This window comes from Bombina bombina, chromosome 10 (assembly GCF_027579735.1).
Source record: "Bombina bombina isolate aBomBom1 chromosome 10, aBomBom1.pri, whole genome shotgun sequence".
Lineage (NCBI taxonomy): Eukaryota > Metazoa > Chordata > Amphibia > Anura > Bombinatoridae > Bombina > Bombina bombina.
Genome location: NC_069508.1, coordinates 81,509,797 through 81,528,567, shown reverse-complemented (window position 1 = coordinate 81,528,567; position 18,771 = coordinate 81,509,797). Strand labels below are relative to the sequence as shown.

The following is an 18,771-nucleotide window of genomic DNA, read 5'->3' as shown; positions in this document are numbered from 1 at the left end:
CATTTCATCTATGTGAGTGAAAGCGTTGGAAGACAGGAAACAAGCCATAGGATACTTGCCACTACAAGGAAGGACTTTCTACTTACCCCACACGACACTTACCTCATACAGATTGAGGTAAAGGAGAGTAAGTAGAACCCCTTGAGGGGACAGTGTGATCCGCCACTTTGGGATTTCCACCTTTTCCTTTTTTGCACAACAGTATCACATATGGACTCTAACTGCATGCACATTTTTGTGGTTTTTCTTTTGTAAATTGCCTGTACTAATTGTATGTACTGCGAACCTTTTTGTCACCTGTGGTGTTCTAGCAATATCAATAGTATCTGCTAGACTAGTCTTTATATATACTACAGATAGCTGCAGGTATTTGATATTAGCAATATAATTTTAAACACTGTGATAGTTTTATATATGTATTTGTTTTTTTAACTTTTCTATCCCCCCCTATATTAATCAGCAGAGTTAATTATTGTGACTTTTTGTACTTTATGTGTCTTATTATAGATACAGTAACTAGCTCCTTTCACTAAGCGCCTCTATATTTTACCTTCTCTTGGTTCTATATATATATATATATATATATATATATATATATATATATATATATATATATATATATATATATATATATATATATATATATATATATATATATATAAAAATAATAATAATAAAATAATCTTATCAGAATCTACGCCATGGAATAGGAACACAGCCTTTCAAGTGTGACAGGGTCACTCCGGACATGGACTTGAGAGCAAAAAAAAAAAACAGGCAGCAAAACTTGTCAACACTGATTGCTTATGGAGCTGTTAATCTGAGTCGAGATGGGTTTGCAGAAAGACTCCCCCTGCATCTCCAGACTCTATCTTTCATCCATGCTCTTACTGAGAGGCTGACAGGACTACTTAAAACTCCAGTCTCATTTTGAAGAGTACTACCCTCCATAAGAGATTGTTCTGAATCTTCTGAAACTTATCTGCCAACCTCCTGTGATGAAAGGCAAAGAATGACTGGGGGATGAGGGGAGTGGGGGAGGTATATTTGCCTCCTCCTGGTAGCTACAAGTAATGAATAAAGCAGTGGACTCTCCTTCCATTAAGATGGAAAAAAAAAGATTTTAGAAAAGCTTGGACTTTTATAGGATGTTTTGGAATATGGGTGAGAAAAAAATCTTCAGATAGGAGGTTGTTTAGAGGCTGGATTAGGTTTCTTATATTGCTTGGATTCATTTCAATTTGAAGATCCCCAGGCTGGGGTAGAAGGTTTAATTGAGGAGGCATTTTCTAATCTGAGGAACAAAAGTGATTTGGAAACTTGAATTTCCCTTTAGACTTTTTGTATTGGGGAAGAAACACTTCCTTACCTCCAGTAATAGTGGAAATAAAAATAATCAAGTTGAGACCCAAATAAATCATTTCCATGGAAGGAAAGATATAGTAAATCTGATTTTTAGATACCATATCAGCATTCCATTATTTAAGCCATAAAGCTCTTCTGGTAAGAATAAGTAAAAACATAGTTATACATATATTTTTTTTTTTTTTTATTATATAAAATACTGCATCACAGATAAAATTATTTTCATGTTAAGTAAAATCAAAATATTGGAACATTCAGTGTCAGTAGATAATTGCTGAGCAAGACTGGATAACCAGAAAGTAGAAGAAGCAGCTACATCAGCAATAGATATAGCTGGTCTAAGAATATATCCAGTATGTAAATATGCCCATCTTAGATAAGATTCAAGTTTTCTATCCAAAGGGACGGTAAAAGAAGTACTGTATACTAAAGGAATAGTAGTGCACTTTGATAAAGTGAAAATGCCCCCCATCAACTTTGGGGACTGTTTCCTATAATTCTAAATTAGCTGCAGGTAACATATATTGGTTTTTTTGTTTTGTTTTTTCAAACCTTCAAAAGGGGTTAAAAGGAGTTACCTGGTTTAGACCATTATTTAACATGTATATCAGAGATAGCATCAGGTATAGGTTAAATGTCAGGGAGATTTATCACTGTTTTATACACTGCATTAAAATGATTACAGGGTTTAATCATCAGAAGGTTTAGGCTTCTTCAATCCCCAATGTCTCTAAAATCTTAACTGACCTTTTTTAGTTTTTTTTTAAGCCGGTGGTGCAGTCAGGGCCTTCTGAATGGTGGTAGCAATAAACTTTTTCAGTAATAGGGGTTCAGCATCTGCATCCATCTGTAAGGAAGAAACAGTAGGTAACTTTGTACACATAGAAACATCATAAGATTGATCGGTATGGAACAAAAAAATCTAAGCATGAGCTACATAAATGAGCTGAAGAAGCTATTTCAGTTGTTTTACAATAAGCACACTTATCTTTGGTAGAAAAGTGTTAAACCGGCTCAGTTCCTATGGTAACTTCAGGGAAAGGATGGTGATGCTCCATTATGGCAAATAAAACATAAATTATTAAAGTTGTGATAATATACTATAATGACCCCTTTTTTAGCAAGCTTTTGAGGAATAAGAAAAAAAAAAAACAAAAAAAAAAACCTTATATATTGTTTGCAAAAGATTAAAAATACTAAGCAGAAGCCCAGACAAATAACATTAAGTCAAATTTAGCACAAAACAATTTAACGACTATACAATTTAATTATTCTTATAAAGAATAATATGCACAAATACTGATATAAATATTCAGTAAAAACTGTTTAAAAACCAACTGAAAGGAGCTGGAGTAGAACCCCTCCCCTGGCATATGAAAAGAAGTCTGAAGTCTGTATACAACAGTATACATCTAAAATGTTGGGGCTTGGTTGGGAGTCTGAAAAGCAGCACATTATTTAAAAATAAGCAAAACTAACTGGATCAACTACAAAACATTTATGAAAAAAAAAAAAAAAAATCTAGTGTACAATGTATCTTTAAAATGAAGTGTTAAGCAAGTAAAGACCTATTGATGTGTCCACTGATAGACAGCCAAACCAGCACTGAAACCTTGAAACCTATCAGCAGAGGTGGAACAGGAGAATAATGTTGATCTGTAAAGGGAGACAGACAAATTCCTGCAAACAAATTTACAGAGAGCTTATGAAAAGATTTCCTGTGAGGCGAAAAAATGGTGACATGAGGCAGTACTCCCTTTACTTCCATCTGACAAGCACTGTACTCGGAGGGGAACTTCAATATGCCACAAAGCGCCTTTCACTAAAGAAAATACGCACAATATGCTTTAATCACCTCTTAATGAGGCAAAGTTTAAAACTGAGGAATTTGTGAGGTGGGTGGGGTATTTATAGGAAAACTTTGCCTTTACCTGGTAGGAATGTATATCCCATATGTAACAGCTTATGGACTTGTGCCACCTATATAAAAGAAAATGTGTTTTTAAAGAACATTCAAATTTAATTCAGTTATCAAGTTTGATTCACTCGCTTTGTATCCTTTGATGAAGAAGCAGCATTGCACAAGCTGGACACAGCAGGTGAGCCAATGACAGAATGCATATATGTGCAGCCACCAATCAGCAGCTAGATCGCAATAGTGTGCTGCTGCTCTTAAAACTAATTAGATATGATTTTCAACAAAGGATTTAGCAAAGGATAACAAAAAAAAAAAAAAAAATGCAAATTAGATCACAGAAAGCTGTTTAAAATTGTATATGAATAATGAGGAGTTTTTTTGTTTTTTTTTTGAGTTGCATGAACCTTTAAAGTGAACCGTCTTCCACAAAAAAAAAACAACATGTTTTTCAAATTATACCTGTACAGTTTGCTCTTCTTTCTTCCTACGTTCTTCATCCTGCAAACGTTTCTGCTGCTTTTTAGAGACTACTTCTGTAAAACCATCATTGATATTAGACTGAGAGTCTTCAAGGGTTGTTACCTCAGGGTGATCATCTATAATAACAACACCTAAAACAGAAGAACAGAACAATAATGTCTAGTGTTGGATGTGTGTTGACAGCATTCATCATTCAATATGATTGGGGCTGTTCAACTTATAAATTTATAGATATTTAATTTTTCCTAACAGAGATGAGAAAAAAAACAAAATGTATGCTTAAACTGATAAATGTATTTATTTTGTGTTATGGTAAGTCCACAACATCATCAATTACTAGTGGGAATATCACTCTTGCCAGCAGGAAGAGGCAAAGAGCACCACAGCAGAGCTGTTAAGTGTCACTCCCATACCCACAACCCGCAGTCATTCAACTAACAGGAAAATGGAAAAAAAAAAAAGAATAACACAAAGGTGTAGAGGTGCCTGAGGTGTTATCAAAAATAACTGTCTTAAATAAAAGGGTGGGGTTGTGGACTCACCATATCCGGAAAGAAAGAAATGTATCAGGTAAGCATACATTTTGTATTATTTCCTAAGATATGATGAGATATGATGAGTCCACAACGTCATCAATTACTAGTGGTAACCAATACCCAAGCTAGATGACACAGATGACTAGAAAGTGAAAACAAGACAGGCAGGCCTAAACAGAAGTTACCTCCTCTTAAAGAACCTTTATCCCAAAAGAAGCCTCAGCTGAGGACACCAAGTTGCAGCCTTGCAAATCTGTTCCATAGAAGCTTCATTTCTGAAAGCTAAAGAAGAGGAGACAGACCTCATGGAAGGAGCTGTAATTCTCTCAGGAGGCTGCTGACCAGCAGTCTCATAAGCAAAAACGAATGATACTCCTCAACCAGAGAGAAAGTGAAGTAGCAGTAGCTTTCTGACCCTTATGCTTTCCAGTGAAACAAACAAACCGGGCAGAAGACTGGCAAAAACCCTTAGTCGCCTGTAAATAGAAATTTAAAGCATGCACAACATCCAAGTTGCGCAACAAACATTCCTTATGAGAAGAGGGATTAAGGCATAGAGAAGGAACAACAATTCCCTGATTAATATGTCTACCTGAAACAACTTTTTGAAGAAATCTCAACTGAGTACAAAGAACCGCCTTATCAGCATGAAAGATAAGATAAGGCGAATCACACTGCAAAGCCGAGAGTTCCGAAATTCTCTGAGCAGAACAGATAGTAAAAAGAAACAAAACCTTCCAAGATAATAACTTAAAATCTCTGGAATGCAAAGGCTCAAACTGAGCCTGCTGCAAAACTTTAAGAACAAGAAGGAGCAACAAACCTAAATACAGGCCTGATTCTGACCAGGGTCTGACAAAAAAGATTGGACATCTGGCACATCAGCCAAATGTTTGTGTAACAAAATTGATAATGCAGCAATCTGACCCTTTAGAGTACGAATTGATAAGCCCTTATCCAGACCATCTTGAAGAAAAGACAAAATCCGAGGAATCCTGACCCTACTCCAAGAGTAGCCCTTGGATTCACACCAATAAAGGTATTTATATCATATTTTATGGTAAATATTTCTAGTAACAGGCTTGCGACTCACAAAAGCCACACTTAGAAAAGTAAGCGTTCAATCTCCAAGCAGTGAGCTTCAGAGAAACAGGATTAGGATGACCTTCGGGTTCTGAGGGTATACTCTTCTTCTCGGGGGGCCTCAATTGAGGTTTTGTGCTCCCCTTTTTAGGGACCTGTGTGTAGGTCCAGAGATGTAGGTTCCCTGGAGCGTGCCCTCTGTCCGGGGGTTGCTTTTTGTGATCTTTTTTTTTTTTTTTTTTTGCTTGACTGCATCTTCTTCCTCGCAAGTACCCTCTGTGTTGTCCTGTTTTGGACTCTGTTGTCAAACTTGGGGTTTCTCACCCGGGTGTATTACACACTTTTTCATGGTCAAATACCTTGGTTTTCTATGGTGAGACACTAGGAAGACTTTGCTTCTTCAGTGGCATTCCGTGTTTGCAGGATATTGGAGAGACGTCTGTTCTGTCTCTGTGCCCAATTTTACCCCAGGTTTGCTTGGTATAGACGTGGCCTCCTTTTCCTGTTTGGGTCCCTTTGGGTCTCTGTGAGTTGGGCTCACTCTTGGAGTTGTTCTTTTTTTGTATTAGGGGACCTTTCTGTTTCCTCGGTTATCATTTGCCTTGTCCCCTTGGGGGTTTCAGCTGGTGCCCCTTCATTTTATGGGGGTGAGCAGTGGGGGACTGTTTGTTGGGTGAGTGTCTCTCCTGGAGGACTGTTGGCTCAGGCGAGTCAGTTTGCGGTCTCTAGTTTGGCTTCTGGACTAACTGTGAGTCAGTGTCATTGGGGCTTTTCCTCTTAAAGTGTTCTCGGCTTCACACAAAGCAGAATTGTTTTATTGGGTAGAGGTTCAGGCCTGGTGCCCTCAGTATGGGCCGCCTATTGTACCCTCCCGTCCTATATAGCTTGTGTATTGTTTTCCCAAAAGTAATGAATGCAGCTGTCAACTATTTCCATTTAAGAAGAAAAACAAACTATGCTTATCTGATAATTTCCTTTTCTTCTGATGGAAAGAGTCCACAGCTCCACACCCGTAATTTTACGTGGGGCGTCCTTATATTCTTCTGGCACCTTTCACCCTGATATTCCTTCTACTGCTCCTTGTTTCTCTGCAGAATGACTGGGGGATGAGGGGAGTGGGAGGAGTATTTAAGTATTTGGCTAGGTGTGTCTTTGCCTCCTCCTGGTGGCCAGGTTCTTAATTCCCAAAAGAAATGAATGCAGCTATGGACTCTTTCCATCAAAAGAAAAGGAACTAATTAGGTAAGCATGATTTATGTTTTTTTTGGGAACCACAGATTTGAATAGAATCTTAGACCATGTTCACTTACTGAAACTTGGACTATCATTCCCGGGGAAGAGGAGTCTTGAACACAATTCAAGAATGCCTCTCTTTTTATCTGGTCCGCAGATAATCTTGAGAGGTGGAACCTGCCCCTGGGAGGAAATTTTTTGAATTATGTTTTGTAACCCTGAGATATTATGTCCACAGTCCAGGGATCTTGGACATTGTGTATCCAAGCTTGATGAAACAGAGCAAGTGTCCCCCCCCCCCCACAGGGGCAAACCCTTCATGCTGATTTATACTCAGCTGCAGGTTTCTTAGATTGCTTTATCTTGTTTTAAGACTGAGTGGTTTTCTAAGAAGACTTGGACTGTTCCTGCTTGGAAGAGGAAGACTTTCCTTTGAAGTTATGAAAGGAACAAAAAACATAAATTATGCTAAGCTGATAACATAATTTATGTAAGAACTTACCTGATAAATTCATTTCTTTCATATTGGCAAAAGTCCATGAGCTAGTGACGTATGGGATATACAATCCTACCAGGAGGGGCAAAGTTTGCCAAACCTCAAAATGCCTATAAATACACCCCTCACCACACCCACAATTCAGTTTAACAAATAGCCAAGAACTGGGGTGATAAGAAAGGAGCAAAAGCATCAAACAAGGAATTGGAATAATTGTGCTTTATACAAAAAAATCATAACCACCACAAAAAAGGGTGGGCCTCATGGACTCTTGCCAATATGAAAGAAATGAATGTATCAGGTAAGTTCTTACATAAATTATGTTTTATTTCATGTAATTGGCAAGAGTCCATGAGCTAGTGACGTATGGGATAGCAGATACCCAAGATGTGGAACTTCAACACAAGAGTCACTAGAGAGGGAGGGATAAAATAAAGACAGCTAATTCCGCTGAAAAATAATCCACAACCCAAATCAAAAAAGTTTTAATCTTATAATGAAAAAAAAAAAACCCTGAAATTATAAGCAGAGGAATCAAACTGAAAAAGCTGCCTGAAGTACTTTTCTACCAAAAACTGCTTCAGAAGAAGAAAAAACATCAAAATGTTAGAATTTAGTAAAAGTATGCAAAGAAGACAAAGTTGCTGCTTTGCAAATCTGATCAACAGAAGCTTCATTCTTAAAAGCCCAGGAAGTAGAAACTGACCTAGTAGAATGAGCCGTAATCCTTTGAGGCGGGGATTTACCCAACTCCACATAAGCAGGATGAATCAAAGACTTTAACCAAGAAGCCAAAGAAATGGCAGAAGCCTTCTGACCTTTCCTAGAACCAGAAAAGACAACAAATAGACTAGATGTCTTCCTGAAATCTTTAGTAGCTTCAACATAATATTTCAAAGCTCTAACTACATCCAAAGAATGTAAAGATCTTTCCAGAGTATTTTTAGGATTAGGACACAAAGAAGGGACAACAATTTCTCTACTAATGTTGTTGGAATTCACAACTTTAGGTAAAAAATTAAATGAAGTCCGCAACACCGCCTTATCCTGATGAAAACTCAGAAAAGGAGATTCACAAGAAAGAGCTGATAGCTCAGAAACTCTTCTAGCAGAAGAGATGGCCAAAAGGAATAAAACTTTCCAAGAAAGTAATTTAATATCCAGAGAATGCATAGGTTCAAACGGAGGAGCCTGTAAAGCCCTCAGAACCAAATTAAGACTCCAAGGAGGAGAAATTGACTTAATGGCAGGCTTAATACGAACCAAAGCCTGTACAAAACAATGGATATCTGGACGATTAGCAATCTTTCTGTGAAAAAGTACAGAAAGAGCAGAGATTTGTCCTTTCAAGGAACTTGCAGACAAACCTTTTTCCAAACCATCCTGGAGAAACAGTAAAATTCTAGGAATTATAAAAGAATGCCAGGAGAATTTATGTGAAGAACACCAAGAAATGTAAGTCTTCCAGACTCGGTAATAGATCTTTCTAGACACAGATTTACGAGCCTGTAACATAGTATTAATCACTGAGTCAGAGAAACCTCTATGACTAAGTATTAAGTGCTCAATCTCCATACCTTCAAATTTAATGATTTGAGATCCTGATGGAAAAATGGGCCTTGAGATAGAAGGTCTGGCCTTAACGGAAGTGTCCAAGGTTGGCAACTGGCCATCCGAACGAGATCTGCATACCAAAACCTGTGTGGCCATGCTGGAGCCACTAGCAGTACAAACAAACGCTCCATTAGGATTTTGGAAATCACTTTTGGAAGAAGAACTAGAGGCGAAAAGATATAAGCAGGTTGATAATTCCAAGGAAGTGACAACGCGTCCACCGCTTCCGCCTGAGGATCCCTGGATCTGGACAGTTACCTGGGAAGTTTCTTGTTTAGATGAGAGGCCATCAGATCTATTTCTGGAAGTCCCCAGATTTGAACAATCTGAAGAAATACCTCTGGGTGAAGAGACCATTCGCCCGGATGTAACGTCTGGCGACTGAGATAATCCGCTTCACAATTGTCTATACCTGGGATGTGAACCGCAGAAATTAGACAGGAGCTGGATTCCGCCCATACAAGTATCCGAGATACTTCTTTCATAGCCTGAGGACTGCGAGTCCCCCCTTGATGATTTGCATATGCCACAGTTGTGACATTGTCTGTCTGGAAACAAATAAATGATTCTCTCTTCAGAAGAGGCCAGAACTGAAGAGCTCTTAAAATCTCACGGAGTTCCAAAATGTTGATTGGTAATCTAACCTCCTGAGATTCCCAAACCCCCTACACTGTCAGAGATCCCCATACAGCTCCCCAACCTGAAAGACTCACATCTGTTGAGATCACAGTCCAGGTTGGACAAACAAAAGAGGCCCTTTGAACTAAATGATGGTGATCCAACCACCAAGTCAGAGAAGATTGAACATTGGGATTTAAGGATATTAATTGTGATATCTTTGTATAATCCCTGCACCATTGGTTCAGCATACAAAGCTGGAGAGGTCTCATGTGAAAACGAGCAAAAGGGATCACGTCGGATGCAGCAGTCATGAGACCTAAAATTTCCATGCACAAAGCTACCAAAGGGAATGATTGAGACTGAAGGTTTTGACAAGCTGAAACCAATTTCAGACGTCTCTTTTCTGTTAGATACAAAGTCATGGACACTGAATCTATTTGGAAACCCAAAAAGGTTACCCTTGTCTGAGGAATCAAGGAACTCTTTGGTAAATTGATCCTCCAACCATGTCTTTGAAGAAACAACACAAGCTGATTTGTGTGAGATTCTGCAGAATGTAAAGACAAGGCAAGATATCATCCAAATAAGGAAATACTGCAATACCCTGTTCTCTGATTACAGAGAGAAGGGCACCGAGAACCTTCAAAAAGATCCTTGGAGCTGTTGCTAGGCCAAAAGGAAGAGTAACAAACTGATAATGCTTGTCTAGAAAAGAGAATGTCAGGAACTGATAGTGGTTCGGATGAATTGGAATATGAAGATATGCATCCTGTAAGTCTATTGTGGACATATAATGCCCTTGCTGAACAAAAGGCAGAATAGTCCTTATAGTCACCATTCTGAATGTTGGTATCCTTGCATAGTGATTCAATATTTTTAGATCCAGAACTGGTCTGAAATAATTCTCTTTCTTTGGAACAATGAACAGATTTGAATAAAACCCCAGGCCCCGTTCCAGAATTGGAACTGGCACAATTACCCCAGCTGACTCCATGTCTGAAACACAATTCAGAAACACTTGAGCCTTTACTGGGTTTACTGGAATGCATGAGAGGAATAATCTTCTCAAAGGCGGTCTTACCTTGAAACCTATGCTGTACCCTTGTGAAACAATATTCTGAATCCAAAGACTTTGAATCAAATTGATCCAAACATCTTTGAACAATTGTAACCTGCCCCCTACCAGCTGTGCTGGAATGAGGGCCGCACCTTCATGCGGATTTGGGGGCTGGTTTTGACTTTCTAAAAGGCTTGGATTTATTCCAGACTGGAGAAGGTTTCCAAACGGAAACTGTTCCTTTAGGGGAAGGGTCAGGCTTTTGTTCCTTATTCTGACGAAAGGAACAAAAACGATTAGCAGCCCTATATTTACCCTCAGATTTTTTATCCTGAGGCAAAAAGGCTCCCTTCCCCCCAGTAACAGTTGAAATGATTGAATCTAATTGAGAACCAAAAAAATGTATTACCTTGGAAAGAAAGAGAAAGCAATGTTGACTTAGAAGTCATATCTGCATTCCAAGACTTAAGCCATAAAGCTCTTCTGGCTAAAATAGCTAAAGACATATACCTGACATCAATTCTAATGATATCGAAAATGGCATCACAAACAAAGTTATTAGCATGTTGAATAAGTTTAACAATGCTATAAGCATTATGGTCTGACACTTGTTGCGCTAAAGCCTCCAACCAGAAAGTGGAAGCTGCAGCAACATCAGCCAAATAAATAGCAGGTCTAAGAAGATTACCTGAACATAAATAAGCCTTCCTTAGAAAGGATTCAAGCTTCCTATCTAAAGGATCTTTAAACAAAGTACTATCTGCCATAGGAAAAGTAGTACGTTTAGCAAGAGTAGAGATAGCCCCATCAACTTTGGGGATTTTCTCCCAAAACTCTAATCTATCAGATGGCAAAGGGTACAATTTCTTAAACCTTGGAGAAGGAGTAAATGAAGTACCCAGACTATTCCATTCCCTAGAAATTACTTCTGAAATAGCATCAGGAACTGGAAAAACTTCTGGAATAACTACATGAATTTAAACGCTTATTAGTTTTAATATCAAGAGGACTAGACTCCTCCATATCTAATGCAATCAACACTTTAAGTAAAGAACAAATAAACTCCATCTTAAACAAATATGAAGATTTATCAGTGTCAATATATCAGGCAGAATCTTCTAAACCAGATAGATCCTCATCAGAAATAGATAAGTCATAATGATGGCGGTCATTTAAAAATTCATCTGAAATATGAGAAGTTTTAAAAGACCTCTTACGTTTACTAGAAGGAGGAATAGCAGACAGAGCCTTCCAAATAGATTAAGAAACATTTTTTTTTTTACATTAACAGGAACATCCTGAACATTAGATGTTGAAGGAACAACAACAGGTAATGAATTATTACTAATGGAAATATTATCTGTGTTTGATAGTTTATCATGACAACTAACACAAACTACAGCCGGAGGAACAGTTACCAAAAGTTTACAACAAATGCACTTAGCTTTGGTAGAACCGACATCAGGCAGCGTCTTTCCAGAAGTAGATTCTGATCCAGGGTCAGGTAGTGACATCTTGCAATATGTAATAGAAAAAACAACATATAAAGCAAAATTATCAAATTCCTTAAATGGCAGTTTCAGGAATGGGAAAAAATGCAAAATGAAACAAGTCTCTAGAAAACCAGAAGCAACTAAAAAGTGAGAATGGAATGTGAAAAAACTGGCGCCAAGTATGACGCCCACATTTTTGGCGCCAAGTATAACTCCCACATATTTTGGCGCCAAGAATTACGCACCTATTTTTTGGCGCCAAAAAAATGTCCGCAACACATATACGTAAAAAATGACGCAATCATGTGAAAACTTTTGGCGCCAACAATGACGCCGGAAATGACAAAATGTTTGCGCCAAAAAAGTCGCACACCAAAAAATGACGCAATAAATAGAAGCATTTTCTGCACCTGCGAGCCTAACAGCCCGCAATTTTGAAAAAAAAAAAAGTCAATTGAAAATTTTAAAGGTTAGAAAAAATATAATTTATATGCTTTTTCGCAAAAAAAAATGAAATTGGCAGTCTGAAAGAAGGAATACTGATTATCCTGAATCATGGCAAATATAAGTTTAAACACATATATTTAGAACTTTACATATAAAGTGCCCAACCATAGCTTTGAGTGTCATGAATAGAAAACAGAATTTATGTTTACCTGATAAATTACTTTCTCCAACGGTGTGTCCGGTCCACGGCGTCATCCTTACTTGTGGGATATTCTCTTCCCCAACAGGAAATGGCAAAGAGCCCAGCAAAGCTGGTCACATGATCCCTCCTAGGCTCCGCCTTCCCCAGTCATTCGACCGACGTAAAGGAGGAATATTTGCATAGGAGAAACCATATGATACCGTGGTGACTGTAGTTAAAGAAAATAAATTATCAGACCTGATTAAAAAAACCAGGGAGGACCGTGGACTGGACACACCGTTGGAGAAAGTAATTTATCAGGTAAACATAAATTCTGTTTTCTCCAACATAGGTGTGTCCGGTCCACGGCGTCATCCTTACTTGTGGGAACCAATACCAAAGCTTTAGGACACGGATGAAGGGAGGGAGCAAATCAGGTCACCTAGATGGAAGGCACCACGGCTTGCAAAACCTTTCTCCCAAAAATAGCCACAGAAGAAGCAAAAGTATCAAACTTGTAAAATTTAGTAAAAGTGTGCAGTGAAGACCAAGTCGCTGCCTTACATATCTGATCAACAGAAGCCTCGTTCTTGAAGGCCCATGTGGAAGCCACAGCCCTAGTGGAATGAGCTGTGATTCTTTCAGGAGGCTGCCGTCCGGCAGTCTCGTAAGCCAATCTGATGATGCTTTTAATCCAAAAAGAGAGAGAGGTAGAAGTTGCTTTTTGACCTCTCCTTTTACCAGAATAAACAACAAACAAGGAAGATGTTTGTCTAATATCCTTTGTAGCATCTAAATAGAATTTTAGAGCACGCACTACATCCAAATTGTGCAACAAACGTTCCTTCTTTGAAACTGGATTCGGACACAAAGAAGGCACGACTATCTCCTGGTTAATGTTTTTGTTAGAAACAACTTTCGGAAGAAAACCAGGTTTAGTACGCAAAACCACCTTATCTGCATGGAACACCAGATAAGGAGGAGAACACTGCAGAGCAGATAATTCTGAAACTCTTCTAGCAGAAGAAATTGCAACCAAAAACAAAACTTTCCAAGATAATAACTTAATATCAACGGAATGTAAGGGTTCAAACGGAACCCCCTGAAGAACTGAAAGAACTAAATTGAGACTCCAAGGAGGAGTCAAAGGTTTGTAAACAGGCTTGATTCTAACCAGAGCCTGAACAAAGGCTTGAACATCTGGCACAGCTGCCAGCTTTTTGTGAAGTAACACAGACAAGGCAGAAATCTGTCCCTTCAAAGAACTTGCAGATAATCCTTTCTCCAAACCTTCTTGAAGAAAGGATAGAATCTTAGGAATTTTTATCTTGTCCCAAGGGAATCCTTTAGATTCACACCAACAGATATATTTTTTCCATATTTTGTGGTAGATTTTTCTAGTTACAGGCTTTCTGGCCTGAACAAGAGTATCAATGACAGAATCTGAGAACCCTCGCTTTGATAAGATCAAGCGTTCAATCTCCAAGCAGTCAGTTGGAGTGAGACCAGATTCGGATGTTCGAACGGACCTTGAACAAGAAGGTCTCGTCTCAAAGGTAGCTTCCATGGTGGAGCCGATGACATATTCACCAGGTCTGCATACCAAGTCCTGCGTGGCCACGCAGGAGCTATCAAGATCACCGATGCCCTCTCCTGATTGATCCTGGCTACCAGCCTGGGGATGAGAGGAAACGGCGGGAATACATAAGCTAGTTTGAAGGTCCAAGGTGCTACTAGTGCATCTACTAGAGTCGCCTTGGGATCCCTGGATCTGGACCCGTAGCAAGGAACCTTGAAGTTCTGACGAGAGGCCATCAGATCCATGTCTGGAATGCCCCACAATTGAGTAATTTGGGCAAAGATTTCCGGATGGAGTTCCCACTCCCCCGGATGAAATGTCTGACGACTCAGAAAATCCGCTTCCCAATTTTCCACTCCTGGGATGTGGATTGCAGACAAGTGGCAGGAGTGAGTCTCCGCCCATTGAATGATTTTGGTCACTTCTTCCATCGCCAGGGAACTCCTTGTTCCCCCCTGATGGTTGATGTACGCAACAGTCGTCATGTTGTCTGATTGAAACCGTATGAACTTGGCCTTTGCTAGCTGAGGCCAAGCCTTGAGAGCATTGAATATCGCTCTCAGTTCCAGAATATTTATCGGGAGAAGAGATTCTTCCCGAGACCAAAGACCCTGAGCTTTCAGGGGTCCCCAGACCGCGCCCCAGCCCACCAGACTGGCGTCGGTCGTGACAATGACCCACTCTGGTCTGCGGAAGCTCATCCCCTGTGACAGGTTGTCCAGGGACAGCCACCAACGGAGTGAATCTCTGGTCCTCTGATCTACTTGTATCGTCGGAGACAAGTCTGTATAGTCCCCATTCCACTGACTGAGCATGCACAGTTGTAATGGTCTTAGATGAATTCGCGCAAAAGGAACTATGTCTATTGCCGCTACCATCAAACCTATTACTTCCATGCACTGCGCTATGGAAGGAAGAGGAACAGAATGAAGTATTTGACAAGAGTTTAGAAGTTTTGATTTTCTGGCCTCTGTCAGAAAAATCCTCATTTCTAAGGAGTCTATTATTGTTCCCAAGAAGGGAACCCTTGTTGACGGAGATAGAGAACTTTTTTCTACGTTCACTTTCCACCCGTGAGATCTGAGAAAGGCCAGGACAATGTCCGTGTGAGCCTTTGCTTGAGGAAGGGACGACGCTTGAATCAGAATGTCGTCCAAGTAAGGTACTACTGCAATGCCCCTTGGTCTTAGCACCGCTAGAAGGGACCCTAGTACCTTTGTGAAAATTATTGGAGCAGTGGCTAATCCGAACGGAAGTGCCACAAACTGGTAATGCTTGTCCAGGAATGCGAACCTTAGGAACCGATGATGTTCCTTGTGGATAGGAATATGTAGATATGCATCCTTTAAATCCACCGTGGTCATGAATTGACTTTCCTGGATGGAAGGAAGAATTGTTCGAATGGTTTCCATTTTGAACGATGGAACCTTGAGAAACTTGTTTAGGATCTTGAGATCTAAGATTGGTCTGAATGTTCCCTCTTTTTTGGGAACTACGAACAGATTGGAGTAGAACCCCATCCCTTGTTCTCCTAATGGAACAGGATGAATCACTCCCATTTTTAACAGGTCTTCTACACAATGTAAGAATGCCTGTTTTTTTATGTGGTCTGAAGACAATTGAGACCTGTGGAACCTCCCCCTTGGGGGAGGCCCCTTGAATTCCAGAAGATAACCTTGGGAGACTATTTATAGTGCCCAAGGATCCAGAACATCTCTTGCCCAAGCCTGAGCGAAGAGAGAGAGTCTGCCCCCCACCAGATTCGGTCCCGGATCGGGGGCCAACATCTCATGCTGTCTTGGTAGTAGTGGCAGGTTTCTTGGCCTGCTTTCCTTTGTTCCAGCCTTGCATTGGTCTCCAGGCTGGCTTGGCTTGAGAAGTATTACCCTCTTGCTTAGAGGACGTAGCACTTGGGGCTGGTCCGTTTCTGCGAAAGGGACAAAAATTAGGTTTATTTTTGGCCTTGAAAGACCTATCCTGAGGAAGGGCGTGGCCCTTGCCCCCAGTGATATCAGAGATAATCTCTTTCAAGTCAGGGCCAAACAGCGTGTTCCCCTTGAAAGGAATGTTAAGCAATTTGTTCTTGGAAGACGCATCCGCCAAGCCAAAGCGCTCTGCGCGCCACAATAGCAAAACCAGAATTTTTCGCCGCTAACCTAGCCAATTGCAAAGTGGCGTCTAGGGTGAAAGAATTAGCCAATTTGAGAGCATGAATTCTGTCCATAATCTCCTCATAAGAAGAAGAATTATTATTGAGCGCCTTTTCTAGTTCATCGAACCAGAAACACGCTGCTGTAGTGACAGGAACAATGCATGAAATTGGTTGTAGAAGGTAACCTTGCTGAACAAACATCTTTTTAAGCAAACCTTCTAATTTTCTATCCATAGGATCTTTGAAAGCACAACTATCTTCTATAGGTATAGTGGTGCGTTTGTTTAGAGTAGAAACCGCCCCCTCGACCTTGGGGACTGTCTGCCATAAGTCCTTTCTGGGGTCGACCATAGGAAACAATTTTTTTAAATATGGGGGGAGGGACGAAAGGTATACCGGGCCTTTCCCATTCTTTATTTACAATGTCCGCCACCCGCTTGGGTATAGGAAAAGCTTCGGGGGGCCCCGGGACCTCTAGGAACTTGTCCATTTTACATAGTTTCTCTGGAATGACCAAATTCTCACAATCATCCAGAGTAGATAACACCTCCTTAAGCAGAGCGCGGAGATGTTCCAATTTAAATTTAAATGTAATCACATCAGGTTCAGCATGTTGAGACATTTTCCCTGAATCTGAATTTTTTCCCTCAGACAAAACCTCCCTGCCCCCCTCAGACTGGTGTAGGGGCACTTCAGAACCAACATCATCAGCGTCCTCATGCTCTTCAGTATTTTCTAAAACAGAGCAGTCGCGCTTTCGCTGATAAGTGGGCATTTTGGCTAAAATGTTTTTGATAGAATTATCCATTACAGCCGTTAATTGTTGCATAGTAAGGAGTATTGGCGCACTAGATGTACTAGGGGCCTCCTGTGTGGGCAAGACTGGTGTAGACGAAGGAGGGGATGATGCAGTACCATGCTAACTCCCCTCACTTGAGGAATCATCTTGGGCATCATTTTCTCTAAATTTTGTGTCACATAAATCACATCTATTTAAATGAGAAGGAACCTTGGCTTCCCCACATTCAGAACACAGTCTATCTGGTAGTTCAGACATGTTAAACAGGCATAAACTTGATAACAAAGTACAAAAAACGTTTTAAAATAAACCGTTACTGTCACTTTAAATTTTAAACTGAACACACTTTATTACTGCAATTGTGAAAAAGTATGAAGGAATTGTTCAAAATTCACCAAAATTTCACCACAGTGTCTTAAAGCCTTAAAAATATTGCACACCAAATTTGGAAGCTTTAACCCTTAAAATAACGGAACCGGAGCCGTTTTTATATTTAACCCCTTTACAGTCCCTGGTATCTGCTTTGCTGAGACCCAACCAAGCCCAAAGGGGAATACGATACCAAATGACGCCTTCAGAAAGTCTTTTCTATGTATCAGAGCTCCTCACACATGCATCTGCATGTCATGCTTCCCAAAAACAAGTGCTCAATAGAGGCGCGAAAATGAGACTCTGCCTATGATTAGGGAAAGCCCCTAGAGAATCAGGTGTCCAATACAGTGCCTGCCGGTTATTTTACATAATTCCCAAGATTAAAATAATTCCTCAAGGCTATGGAGTATAAAATATGCTTATATATAAATCGATTTAGCCCAGAAAATGTCTACAGTCTTAAAAGCCCTTGTGAAGCCCTTTTTTTTCTTTCTGTAATAAAAATGGCTTACCGGATCCCATAGGGAAAATGACAGCTTCCAGCATTACATCGTCTTGTTAGAATGTGTCATACCTCAAGCAGCAAAAGTCTGCTCACTGTTCCCCCAACTGAAGTTAATTCCTCTCAACAGTCCTGTGTGGAAACAGCCATCGATTTTAGTAACAGTTGCTAAAATCATTTTCCTCTTACAAACAGAAATCTTCATCTTTTTTCTGTTTCAGAGTAAATAGTACATACCAGCACTATTTTAAAATAACAAACTCTTGATTGAATAATAAAAACTACAGTTAAACACTAAAAAACTCTAAGCCATCTCCGTGGAGATGTTGCCTGTACAACGGCAAAGAGAATGACTGGGGAAGGTGGAGCCTAGGAGGGATCATGTGACCAGCTTTGCTGGGCTCTTTGCCATTTCCTGTTGGGGAAGAGAATATCCCACAAGTAAGGATGACGCCGTGGACCGGACACACCTATGTTGGAGAAATAAGATTTACTTACCCTAAGACACTCATCTACATATAGCAGATAGCCAAACCAGTACTGAAACGAGAATCAGTAGAGGTAATGATATAACAGAATTTATGTTTACCTGATAAATTACTTTCTCCAACGGTGTGTCCGGTCCACGGCGTCATCCTTACTTGTGGGATATTCTCTTCCCCAACAGGAAATGGCAAAGAGCCCAGCAAAGCTGGTCACATGATCCCTCCTAGGCTCCGCCTACCCCAGTCATTCGACCGACGTTAAGGAGGAATATTTGCATAGGAGAAACCATATGATACCGTGGTGACTGTAGTTAAAGAAAATAAATTATCAGACCTGATTAAAAAAACAGGGCGGGCC

At 39.9% G+C, this 18,771-nt stretch overlaps 1 protein-coding gene across 1 annotated transcript in view; it reads right to left on the bottom strand.

The window, feature by feature from the left end:
• LOC128640804 (protein PRRC2C) overlaps positions 1-18,771 on the bottom strand; it is a 1,245,292-nt gene that overhangs the window by 906,392 nt on the left and 320,129 nt on the right. The window contains exon 6 of the mRNA XM_053693223.1: positions 3,743-3,894. Within this exon, the coding sequence (XP_053549198.1) occupies positions 3,743-3,894 (152 nt within the window). The remainder of the gene's footprint in view (positions 1-3,742; positions 3,895-18,771) is intronic.